This window comes from Cryptotermes secundus, unplaced genomic scaffold (assembly GCF_002891405.2).
Source record: "Cryptotermes secundus unplaced genomic scaffold, Csec_1.0 scaffold635, whole genome shotgun sequence".
Taxonomy (NCBI): domain Eukaryota; kingdom Metazoa; phylum Arthropoda; class Insecta; order Blattodea; family Kalotermitidae; genus Cryptotermes; species Cryptotermes secundus.
In genome coordinates, this window is record NW_019733328.1 from 1,252,510 (window position 1) to 1,265,966 (window position 13,457).

Below are 13,457 nucleotides of genomic sequence, written 5' to 3' on the forward strand. Positions count from 1 at the left end.
ATTATCGCCAATAAGCTGGATGATAACATATATACTAGAAAGAAAAAACAACACTAAAACTCTAATTGACTCTAGTAAGTAGGTTGTTCTAAAAGTAAGCGCAGAGGAAACTAAGTACATGTTGATGTCTCGTGACTAGATTGCAGGGAGAACTCAACACATAAAGACAGTTAATAGATGCTTTGAAAATATGGCACAGTTCAAGTACTTGAGAGCTTAGCAGTTCCTTCCTGTTTCTACGTACTCTATACTTGGGTAGGGTGGCTGCATGCATCCCTGGGTCCCAGATTGAACTTGGTGTCCAGGCCTAGGTCTGCTTCAAGAAAAGGTGGCATCTCAAAATAAAAAGTATTTCATAAAAGTAAAATATAAATTCATGACATACAACTCAGAACAGTAAGAAAATAACAGACACTCTAACCACTTGTTCAGCAATACAAACATGCATTGCAACAGGTGCAAAAATTAGATTTCGACCACCTTGAACCCCAGACATGGAAAATCGCCAAAACTCACGTAACATTGCGACGCAACCAAGATCGCTGTATTATCCAATTATATGGTCATAAGAGTAACACTGTATGGGGCAGTAGCAAACTCAATAAAAATAGTTATTATGAAACAGGACACCTTGTCGCAGCTTCCAAACTTACGTTACCGTTGCAACCAGGAGGCCCCTTCACCTCAACGGCTGGAGCGAAGAATCGGAACACAATTTGGAGAGACCAGATCGAAAGGGAATTTTGCCGCCAACTTCGTCGACCGATGATAAACAACAGACCGTTTTCATTTCTTCGCCCGTAACTATGGAAGCCTTCCTTTCCAAACACGAGGGGAACGAAAAATCACGTGGTAAAAAGGAATGATGGTCCGCGGTAAACGAGCCAGGACACGGATGCNGGGGGGGGGGGGGGTGTTAAAGAAGAGAGGGTACCGGACCGGAAGGCGCTACTTCCGAAAAATCCGTGTAGATAATATGGCTCAGAACGATATTAACAAATCAAAATTTGAGCCAGGAGGAAATCCTTGCTTGCTACCATTCAGTCCAGAACCTTTTGTCTTCTCGTCTGCTGTCTAAAAACGTAAAACTTAGAATATACAAAACTATAATTTTGCCTATTGTTTTGTATGGGTGTGAAACTTGGTCTCTGACGTTACGAGAGGAAGTTAAGCTGGGGGTGTTTGAGATCAGATTGCTGAGGTGAATATTTGGAACGAAGAAGGATGAAGTGATAGGAAGTTGCTGAAAACTGCATAATGAGGATGTAAGATTTGAGGTTTTCATGGCGGTGACTATGAAGAGAACAGTCTTCTGGGATGTGGCGCCGTGTAGATATTGTGTTAACCGACGTTTCGGAGGAACGTATCGCCTCTAATAGACTAATCTAGTCTATTTGCACCTGCTCACACTGGTTTTTCACTTGCGGAATTTTTTTTTTTCTTCTACCCTGAAGATGGAGGCGACAGGTTCCTCCGAAACGTCGGATAACACAATATCTACACGGCGCCACATCCCAGAAGACTGCTCTCTGCATAATGAGGAGTTTCATAAGATGTACTCTTCTCTAAGTACAGTTAAAATGATCAAGTCAGAGAGGATGAGATTTGTAGGGTATGTAGCACGCATGGAGCGAAGAAGCATTCATATAGGATTTTACTGAGAAATATAAAAGGAAAGATACCACTAGGAAGACCAAGACATAGGTAGGAGGTTAATATTACAATGGATCCCAGAATGGTAGGAGTGGTATGGGCTGGATTCGTCTGGCTCAGGATAGGGACCAGTGGAGGGCTCTTGTGAATACGGTAATGAACCTTCGGGTTCCAAAAGATGTTGGAAAATCCTTGAGTAGCTGGGGAATTGGCGGCTTCTCAAGAAGGGCCGAGCTCCTTGGGGTTGGTTGGTTACGGCTAGCTACTGAAGGCACGACGACGTTTGGACAGATGGAACGTCTAAATCCTATTTCATGTCAGGTAAGGACGCCGGTGAGGGGTAGACGAACTAGGCATAGGCATCTGTCTAGAGCCAGAATTTTCTAAAATGTCAAATTTGAAGAAAAGGAAACATGCAAACTGATGATGATAACTGAGCTCAATTCTTTATTATTTATACGCCGAGTCAACAGCTACAAGGTCAATTACAAACACAGCACTGTGTAAAGGTAAAAAAATCTGTCCCTGTAACAGACCATGTAGGCCCGTAGAGGTGTGAGAAGTCGAGGCTCCCACATCTTGTAGACAATCGGCTCGCAGATGGCGGTAAAGTTGTCAGCCTTACGCGAGGGTCGTCCTTAACCCCCCAGAAATCTTCCTGCTACTCATTTCTGTTAGAGGCTGATCGACCCCAGGGCCATGTTGCAGCTGGAAGGAGTAGGTAAACTGAAAAATTTCAATGAACTCGTCGATAATCGAACCCGCGATCTTCCGGCTTGTAGCATAGTTCCTCAACCAACTGCGCTACCGCGTGCCCCCAGCACGGCATAGATACACATTATGGACTGAAACAAAATAAAGACAAAGACAAATTACAAGCAAGCGCTGGAGGAAGAAAACATACTGTAATACAGAAAAAGTAAACAAACAAAGGTGAAGAGAGGTAACAAGGACAAGATTACTAAGGACTGCGTAACACATAACATAGGTTATGAACAAATAATATTACAATTTTAGGTAGCTGGGCATAAATATGATTGAGGAAAACGGCTCCAATTGCAAATATGTCGAGATCTTTACCCACTGCGTTGGCAGCAAAGGCGCAACGAGTAGAAGGACAGTGTTTATTAGAGGGACAAACACCAAGCAATGGAAGTCCCTAAGATTGCTGGGAGGAACACGAAGGCTAACATTTTCCAGAAGAGAAGTGCCAGATTTAAGGCCACGATACACCTGAACAAAAAAAAAAAACTGCCCCAAGGTGGTGTATAATTTTATGTAAGGAATGTGGATTTATCTAAGGCAACAGTATAAGTATATGGAACATAAGGGAAAAAACGATAAAAACAGACGGATGCAAACTTCTGCTGGATGCACTCAAGCTTACTGACATCAGTGGACGTGATAAGAGTTCCAAACTACCGAGGCGTATTCCAACTTGGACCTGACTAAAGTAAAGTACAACACATACGTAAAACAGTGCATGGAGGAAAATCTGTAGGTTATAGAGGAATAAGGCTTAAAAGCTTTGTGCATTCAGAAAGTAACCAACAAGACTGTGAAAATATAACTTTGAATCAAAGAAAACACCCAGGTCCTTAATGCTGCTGGTGCTTGTAATGGTAGCATGACAAAGTCGATATTTATAATTCATAAAATCTGTTTTCCTGACGTGTGGCACATCACGGGTTTTAGCAATATTAAGTCTCGTGGAGTTAGCAGTGCACCAGTCACTCACGGAATTAATGCCAGATTGCAGTAAGTGGTAAACATGTGGTGAGTTAATGACGCGGAAAATTTTGAGACCACGAGCAAGGCTTAAAATTTCACAGTAGTTAACAGATTTGCATAGATCACTAATGAATTGTCGAAAGAAAGGGCCCCAGAAGAGAGACTTGCGGCACATCTGACTTTACTTGAAAATACAGGGAGATTTTGTACCAGAAATACGAACCCGAGATTCTCTGTTGCTTAAGTAACTGCATAACCAGCTAATATAAGAAACAGCAAATCCGAAGGAGCTTGATTTATGCAAGAGCATACTTTGGGGGACAAGGTAAAAAGCATCCGAAAGATCAAAATAGGCAGCACCTGCATGACGCTCACAGCGGACAACAGGAATTAAAAAGTCAAGACTCGTCACTAAATTTGTAACTGATATTTAGTTCTGGTGAAGTCACGTTGATTTAGATTAAGTTTAACGCAATACAAAGCATAATCACGAATAATGAATTCAACCAACTTAGAAAAAATACTGAGAATAGAAATGAGTCAGTAGTTGTTCACAGTGACATGCCTGCTGTTTTAAATATGGGCACAATGGCAGCTTCTTTCCATGCAGCAGGAAAATACTGTTGTTTCAGGCTTAAGTTAAATACATGTCTAAGAATTGGAATAAAATATCTGAACAGCTTTTTATGATAAATCCAGGGATATCGTCAAGTGCAACAGATTTGGAAAGTTTTAGTCTCTTAATGGCGTTACAGACATCCGTATCGGAAGTTGGGTAAGGGATAAAAATTCTGAAGGTTGCAAGAGAAGGGAAAGTCCATAGAACAATGGTTATTATAAACAGATCTGAAGTGTTTAGCGAAAGCATCAGCAACTGCATTGGGCTGGACTAAGTGTGTACAGTCAGCCTCTAGCTGAATGGAACCGTAGCTATATTTTCTGAAATTAGATATGTATTTCCAGAAATGGTGGGATTGTGACTTTAAATTGTTGTCATTTAGCTTGAACCATCTAAGCCTGTCGGACTTGTGGTGTTTTTAACGAGTTTTCGGTAAAAGGCGAATGTCTCTTATAGTAATCGGAAGGTTTCTTTTGAAAGAGACGGTGGAAATAATACCTTAAGATACAGTAACACAATCGATGGAATTTAAACTTGCAGCTATATCCAAGAGGTATTGCTTGCTCCATGGCAACTCCGATAGCAGCATTGATGCTAGCCACTGCTACATCAACAGAAGAAGTTTCATACACGCTTGACCAATCATACGTAAATAGAATGTTGTAAAGCAAAGTGTAGTTTCCTGCTGCGAAAATTCGATAACTGAATTTAAAATTTATATTACTATTAACATGAGGTAAAAAGACATCAATACTCAAAGGAGGGTGATCTGTCAAGCGTGACCAATCCAGAGTCGGCAGGAATAGATTTTAGATCAGTGAAATTTGCAGAGACTAGGTCAAGCATATGAAGACTGTCAACAACTTCAACGCAATGCCTTAGGCCAAGAAGGTATGTGTAGGTGTATATACAATCCACTTAGAGTTTAGAATAATAGTGGCATTTAAGTAGATGTGTGCCGCTCTCCCAGTTAAAACCAGGAGCACTGAAGCCCCCCAATAAAATGACGCGAGTATTGCTAGTGTCCAGAGTGTCAAGATGGCGAAAATAGTAATAACTTCCGGTTTGATTCCAGGGGAAAATTAGTGGTTATCAACAAGCACATACTCAGAGTAGAGTTCTAAATCCTACCCGCGGCTGCAGGAGCCCAGGCTGGCCGTAATGACTGGTAAAACACCATCACCGCGAACCTTAGACCGGTAAACGGTTTATCTGTTGGGAAATAAATTGCGATCGTAGCACAGATCGTTGAGCCATGTAGAAATCGGAGGTGCAAACGTTGCCGTAACATTCAAGTTGCTTGGTCCTGAGACCTGTAATAATAATAATAATAATAATAATAATAATAATAATAATAATAATATATTTGTAAAAGTAAAAAAAGTAAAGCTATCCCTGTACCAGGCCGTGAAGGCCCATAGGGTTCTGAGACGTTGAGGGTCCCACATTATCTAGACAATCGGCTCAAAGATGGCGGTAAGGTTGTCAGCCTTACGCGCCGGCCGCGCTTACTCCCCAAGAAAATTGTTTAATTAATTTCTGGTACTCATTCCTGTTAGAGGCTGAGTAAACCCCAGGGCCATAGTGCGGCTGGAAGGATTAGGTCAACTGAAAAAATCCAGTGACCTCATTGGGACTTGAACTCGTGACCTTCCGGCTTGTAGCATAGCCCCTCAACCAACTACGCTACTGCGTGCCCCAATAATACATTTGTATCAATAATAATTTTAAACAGCTTAAATATAAGAATGCCGTCTTCTGGGATGTGGCGCCTTGTAGATCTTGTGTTTCGGAGGAAGGTATCGCCTCAATCTTCAGGGTAGAAAAATCTGCGAGCAAGAACCAGCGTGAGCAGCCACCTACACGGCGCCGCTTCCCAGAACACGGCATTCTTCGTAGTCACCGATGTGAAAACGTCGGATCTTGCAAGACTTAAATATAAGTTTGTAAGCAAAGTTTCTGGCTGCTCTCTGTCCTTGGAAATAATCCTGGTGGCATCCACAATACCAGTACAAGAGTACTAGAGACTTATACAGTGCACATGTAATTTACATGTTCAACAGATGACACAAATGAACATATACATGATAAAGGTTACAGCTACAGTTATATTGTGGAGCAGTTATTTTGATTTAGTTAACTACCACTTCATTGGACACCGTTCCACTTCTTCATGCTCCTATCTTGTCGCTGTCAGCAGAGGACTCACTGTTCACGTCCCTCCTAGTTCAGACTGAATCAACTCACGAGCTTCACAGTTTTTTGATCAGATGAAGCCATTCTCCAATCTTCCGGCCGGCGGANACCCCGGAGCCGACTCAGCCTCTAACAGAAATGAGTACCATGAATATTTCTGGGGGTAAAGGGTGGCCGGCGCGTAAGGCTGAAAACCTCACCGCCATCTGTGAGCTGATGTTTTATGTATATAAAGATTTTAAATTAAGCTAGAATGTGATAAGTTAAAATATTAAATAAAATCTTAATATTTAAAATCTTAAACTGCTAAGGTTCGTGTCTTTGTGCCCCTTCCATCAACGGAAGATGGGTAGGTTGCTGTCCTCGGAGGTCCGGATAGTGGTTTTTCTCTTCCTTCTATAGTTGGTTAAGAGTCTACAATTATATTATGGATATTTTACATAAAAGTCTATGCACTAACTTAATATTTCTTTTACTGTATTTTTTATTTGGTTTCATCTTGTGTTGTTGAGCTGTTTTTCCTTTCGTAGTTTGTTAAGGCACTGGTTTGTGCTGTGTTGTGTGTGGTATTTATATCCCTGTTCCCTGTGACGTTTTATGGGCTTGTACTCACGTCTTAATGCTATATCAAACATACTATTCTGGTTATCATTATCTTTTGTAACCTTCTATTCTTCTGTTAGTTCCTTAAGTTGTTTAAATTTGTAAATATAACAATTTTATTTTATGTAAGATTTGAGGTTTTCAAGGCGGTGACTATGAAGAATGCAGACTTCTGGGATGTGGCACCGTGTAGATGTAGTGTTAACCGACGTTTCGGAGGAACAATTCCTCCGAAACGTCGGTTAACACATCTAAACGGTGCCACATCCCAGAAGACTGCTTTCTTCAATTTTCTTTTACATTCATGATGTTACCCTTTCTGGCGTATTCGATCAATTCCATATTTTGAAGAAAGCAGAAACCGGTATTACCGGTACTCACGGTCTCTTCGCTTGCAGATTTCTTATATTTTTTCTTCTACCCTGAAGATGGAGGCGATACGTTCCTCCGAAACGTCGGTTAACACCACATATACACGGCGCCAAATCCCAGAAGACTGCTTTCTTCATAGTCACCGCCGTGAAAGCCTCAAATCTTACAATTCCATATTTTGTTTGATAGGCCAGTATTGGTGACTTTTATCTAATATGTGCTCGGCAAAGGCTGATTCTTCTTTATTAAACCTTATGTTTCTTATGCGTTCCTTGTGTCTTGTTAATAAATTTCGGCCCGTTTGCCAAATACGTATATACTTTGTGACAGCTTTGGCAAAGTCATTTTGCGTATACCGTTTTGTTCCTATGTGTTCGTTGTGCGGGTCGTGGTTTGAATATTATCTTCCGCCGTGCTAGTGAGGTATTTTGGGGAATCAGTCTGTGACTAGATACTGAAAAAAACTGCCCGGAGGGGTCTTGACTTAATTGCATTTGTCCCTTGAAACCTGAAAAGAAGGTTGTTATATCTCAGAAGTGAACCGCTAGATGGTGTGCATGGAGCGATGAGCTTGGGACGAGAGAGAACAGGTTGATGCGTGTGCACGTGAGCAGTTTCAATTATTCAAAATATCTAGTGGTAGTAGCAACAAATACGATCCAAGAATGTGGGACAGGTGTCATTTTCTATTAGTACTTCAATGGTGAGACAAAACAAAAACTGGCGACGAGGATAAATACAAGTACAAAGAAGTGAGGTTAGTAATACCTAGTGATCAAGGTCAATCTTCTGTAAGTTACAAAGTCTTTATTCCCAGTACTTTTTCCGATTTCGAACTAATCATACTTACAGTGGATGCTGATCAATTTAAACAGTTCATGCTGGCTTTTCAAACCCAGTAGTAGCAATTTCATGAACGAGTTCTGTCACTGCAAGCGTCAAGTACTTCAATGCGACAGTCAAGTGCGAATCCGGCGTCAGTTAATGTGGCGTTGCTTCAGCCTTTTGACATTTTCGATTCTAAAAAGGAATCCCTCAAATACTATCTCCAAAGATTTGAAAACTTTTTTGAAATGAGGAAAATAACCTGAAACAGGCAATGGTGTGCACAGATGTTCCATAATTCAGTGTGTGCTTCAAATTACAATCTGCTGGCAGCATTAGAGTCCCCAAGGACTTCAGCTGAATTAACATATGATGAACTAATGAATACTTTTGAAGTGCACCTCTGCTCAAAGAAAAATATTCTGGTCTCTCAATATCATTTTCTTTCAAATTACGAGGCCGAAGTCGCAGACTATTTTGCGACTCCCTGACGTGATATTATCGTACTGACTGTGAATTGGTCCCACCTTGCGAGTGGCATGCATCAATGCACAGTTTGTCCGTGGTATTGGTGATAATTCAGTTCGTGAGCAAATTTTACAGTCCGAGATCCATGCATTCGATGACATTGCAAAAAAAAAAAAGGCAGGATCCTTAAAAGCTTCAAAAACTGACAGTCGTGAACTTTCTGAGAAACCTACCACCTTGAGGAGTGCAAAAGAAGAGGTCAACAAGGTTTTCAAGTATCAAAATACCAGACGTGATGATGGCAATGCCCAGAACAGGAACCGTTCTACCTCTCGACCCAAGGTCAAACCTAAACAACGCTCGAAGTCACAATCCAGAATCGACTTCGAAAAGCTTGGAAATAAAAAATCACTGCATTAGCTATGGCCGAGATACGCGCACTATGAAAGAGTACAAGAGGGATCGCAACTCACTTAAGTATAGTGCCTATAACAGGTCTGGCCACATTAAGAAAGTGTACATTCTATCATTATCGTATGTAAAAAGTAAGGCTAGCACCGCAAAAGCAAAGTTTACAAATCATGTAAGATTTGAGGCTTTCACGGCGGTGACTATGAAGAAGGCAGTCTTCTGGGATTTGGCACCGTGTATATGTGGTGTTAACCGACGTTTCGGAGGAACGTCGGTTAACACCACATATACACGGTGCCAAATCCCAGAAGACTGCTTTCTTTACAAATCATGTCTGCGATAAAGAAGCTCTTGATTATTATGGGGTGAACCACATGATAGGTCTTTTTCAAAACCAGGAAGCAACATTGCAAGACCGTGATAAATATTTTGTATCAGTACACATCGAGGGTCGGGGGGGGGGCACGCGGTACCATAGTTGGTTGAGGGGCTATGCTACAAGCCGGAAGGTCGCAGGTTCAAGTCCCGATGAGGTCATTGGATTTTTTTTTTCAATTGACCTAATCCTTCCAGCCGCACTATGCCCCAGGGGTTCACTCAGCCTCTTAACAGGAATGAGTACTAGGAATTAATTAAATAATTTTCCTGGGGAGTAAAGCGCGGCTGGCGCGTGAGGCTGACAATCTTACCGCCATCTATGAGCCGATTGTCTAGATAACGTGGGACCCTCAACGTCTCAGAACCCTATGGGCTTCCACGGCCTGGTACAGGGATAGCTTTACTTTATTACTTTTACACATCGAGGGTCGTGAACAGAAGATGGAAGTAGACTCAGGCGCCGGCTTCACCTTCATCCCACGTGACAAATTCCATACGCAGAGTATCTCAGCTCACCTTCAAAATTCAACAGTTGCATTTCGTGCATACACGAGCAACGTGTTTCTGCCAGATGGAAAGTCGAAGTAAATGTGGAACACCAGGGAAGGACAGAGGAATATGACGAATCTAGATACGCCATATCGGTATTAGCCTTCAAGAAACTGATTCTGAACAGTTAGTAAATTCAAGAGCACCGCGCCATAGCTCAAGCGGTTAGTTGCTGGCTTCCCACCGCGGCGGCCCGGATTGGAACCCGTGTGGTCAAGTGGGATTTGTGGTGGACAAAGTTGCACTGGGACAGGTTTTCTCCGAGTATTTTGGTTTCCCCTGCCAATCTTCATTCCACCAACTGCTCCAGAATCACCCTCACCTATCATCTGGGGCTGGTATAATAGGCCAGAAGTGGCCGCAGTACAAGGGACTTAGTCCCATCACACTAGCATTAAAAAACTCAAGAGCATCGAGAGTGCATGAGGTACACTGCTTCGATGACATAATCTCCAGATACCCAGAAATTTTTGAAGAGACAGTTGGTTGTTTTCCAGAAATCAAAGTGTCATTGCGCCTTCGCGACAAAGTTAAACGAGTCTTCCATAAAGAGCGAGAAGTGCCATAAGCCCTCCGTGATAAAGTCAATAAAGAATTGGATACGCTTGAGTCTCAGGGAATTATTTCAAAAGTTGATACGAGCGATTGGGGATCACCACTCGTTGTGATACCAAAGCCAGATGGAAATTTCGATTGTGAGTTGACTATAAAATCGGTGTCAATGAGCGGCTAGTGAATGGAAATTATCCAATTCGACGGATTGATGACATCCTTAATAGTCTCAGAAACTCAAAATGCTTCTGTCGCCTAGACTTATATAAAGCATATCTTCATATTAACTGTACATAGGGGAACCTATAGTATGAACCGGTTATCATTCTGTATCAAAACGGCTCCGAGTAAGTTTAACCGTGAGGCCACGCCATAGCTCAAGCGGTTAGTCGCTGGTTTCCCACCGCGGCGGCCAGGGTTCGATCCCGGGTCTAGTCAACTGGGATTTGTGGTGGAAAAAGTGGCGCTGGGGCAGGTTTTCTCCGAGTACTTCGGGTTCCCTTGCCAATCTTCATTCCACCAATTGCTCCACAATCACCCTCACCTATCATCTGGGGCAGGTACAATAGGCCAGAAGTGGCCGCAGTACAAGGGACTTAGTCCCACCCCACTAGCAATAAAAAAAAAGTTTAACCATATCATCGATCAGATTCTTCAGGGCCTACCACAAACGCTGTTTTACTTTGATGATCTCAAATTTCACGGCGCAACAAAAGAAGAATGTCAGAAAAACCTTGAATTGTGTCTCAGAAGGTTGACGAAATATGACCTTCATTTGTATCGGAAAAAAGTGCTCATTCTTCCAAGAGCGAATCGAATACTTGGGACATGTCATAGAATTTAACAAAATTTCTAAGAGCTCAGAGAAAATCAGAGCATTAATTGATATACCCAAGACCTTCCGATGTGGAAGGATTACGCCGATTTCTCGGGATGGTCACCTACTACTCACGATTCTGCCAAAACATTTCTCAACCACCTTTCCTCTTCGACAGCTTCTTCGAAAGAACTCAAGGTTCCGATGGACGGCAGCACGCGAAGCAGTTTTCATCAAAATGAAATGGGAGATGGCAAGTGAACGTGTTCTAACTACATATGACTCAACATTTCCGGTCGTCCTTACCTGTGATGCCAGCCCTGTGGGAGTTGCAGGCGTCCTATCACACATCATCGATGGGCAAGAACGACCAATTGTGTTCACATCCAGATCACTAACGGCAGACGAACGAGATTGCTCTCAGCTCGACCGTGAGGCCCTCGCTATTGTGTTCTCGGTGCATCACTTTTTTCATTATTTTTTTGGAAGACACTTCAAGCTGGTAACCGACAATCGACCACTGACAAGAATCTTCTATCAAAACGCCAAATTACCACCAATGACATCAGGGCGGTTACTTCGGTTTGACTATGAAGTGGTCTTCAAAAAAGGCATGGATAACCTTGGTGCCGATTGTCTTTCTAGAACCCCGGTTGTTCAGAAGGAATTTTCTGGCGACTTGGCAATCAACAATGAAGTCAACTGTGTATGCACGGCATCAGTAAAGGAAATATCAACTTAATGGCTAAATGCTGATGCAATCAGGAATACAAGAGACTCAGATGAACAATTATCAAAGATCAAACTGGAAATACAAGACAACTCAGAGCTCTCCTATGAGAATACCCTAGAATCAGTTATCCTGTTTAAGGGTAAGCGGGTTATAATCCCAAAAATACTTCAGAAACCAGTTTTAGACGAATTACATTGGACTCACAATGGCATTACAAAGATGAAACAACTTGCACGCCGTACGTCTTCTGGACAGGAATCGACAGACATTAAGCAACTAAAAAGAAACTGACAGCCATGCGCTACGGTAAAATCCAATCCTGCGAAGGTGCCAGTACATCCGTGGGATGAGCCCAAGGGGAATTAGAACAGTATACACATCGATTATGCGGGACCACTCCAGGACCATTTCTTCTTCATAGTTGTTGACGCAAAATCAAGATGGGCTGAGTTAAAAATATGTTGCAATCCTCCAACGCTACTATCATTGAGATGTTATCTGATATCTTTGCAGTCCATGGCTATTCATATGTCATGGTGTCAGATGACGCAACAATTTTTGCCAGTGACCAGTTCAAATCGTACTGTGGACAAAACGGAATTTTCCTAAAGTTTGTCGCACAAGGGCACCCAGCTACGGTTAATATTGTAACGTGGATGGACACAGCGTTGCTAGGTAACAACGTGAAACACCTCGCGACGCGATACACAATGGCAACAGTGGAACAACGAGGTTATGCAACCTCGGTTCAGTGCAACGGTTCAGTAAACAGACTTTCGCGCAGGCGCAATGACGTCACACCGCAAGAGTTGTAGCTATCACGTAACTGGCTTTCTATGGAATCCGTGCCGCGACCGTTGCTATGCAATCGCTCTGTAAACACGTTCCAACAACATAGGATGTTTTCTGCGTGGTCAGTGCGGAAGCTATACAGAACAGATTTCAATACTTTGGAGTACTGGGGAGTATTTGAGTGTGTTTAAGTGACAGCCACGGGATGTTCGTCGTGTGAAGACTTGGCGTGTGATTGAAGACTTTAATTATGTGTAATACTTGGAATGATTTGAAATGACAGTTTCTGTGTGGAGATCCGTTGCTAGGAGACGACTAGTGGAAGACAGAGAATGCTAGTGCGTGTGCAATGGTGAGCTGGGAAGTGTGTAAATTAGCGACAGCGCTGTATTGCATGTATTTAAGTGAGATTAAGAGAGTGTGTAACCAAGCTGCTAATAAATCCAATCGTCCAAACTAGAACCCGTCATTTCGTCACGCGTACCACCTTACACGTGACAGTATCTTAACTCGCTACATTTTAGCTTAATTTAAAATCTTTATTTACAAAACTTTGAACAACTCTGAACTTGATGTACTATGATTTATGTTCAAGTGTTGTTATTTGCCTTCTGAAGATGGTCATTAATTGATCAAAATATGTAAAGGTGTCATATATATAAATATACTTTTGAGTCACACTGGACGGTGTAATGAAAGCACTGTATACTACTGACTAGTGTGACGGACCAGAATGAATGAAGTTAAACATGGTAATG

At 42.2% G+C, this 13,457-nt stretch overlaps 1 protein-coding gene across 3 annotated transcripts in view; it reads right to left on the reverse strand.

The window, feature by feature from the left end:
* Positions 1-2,423: 2,423 nt before the first annotated feature.
* LOC111868041 overlaps positions 2,424-13,457 on the reverse strand; it is a 65,070-nt gene continuing 54,036 nt past the window's right edge. For 2 of the 3 annotated variants that reach the window (XR_004513398.1, XM_033752909.1), the window contains exon 4: positions 2,424-2,498. Coding sequence is in view for 1 of the 3 variants with exons in the window: in XM_033752909.1 (XP_033608800.1) it covers positions 2,492-2,498 (7 nt within the window). In the remaining 2 variants the exon portion in view is untranslated. Of the gene's footprint in view, positions 2,499-5,134; positions 5,317-6,147; positions 6,301-13,457 lie in introns of those variants that run through there. The other variant, XR_002843450.1, reaches the window with a different exon arrangement.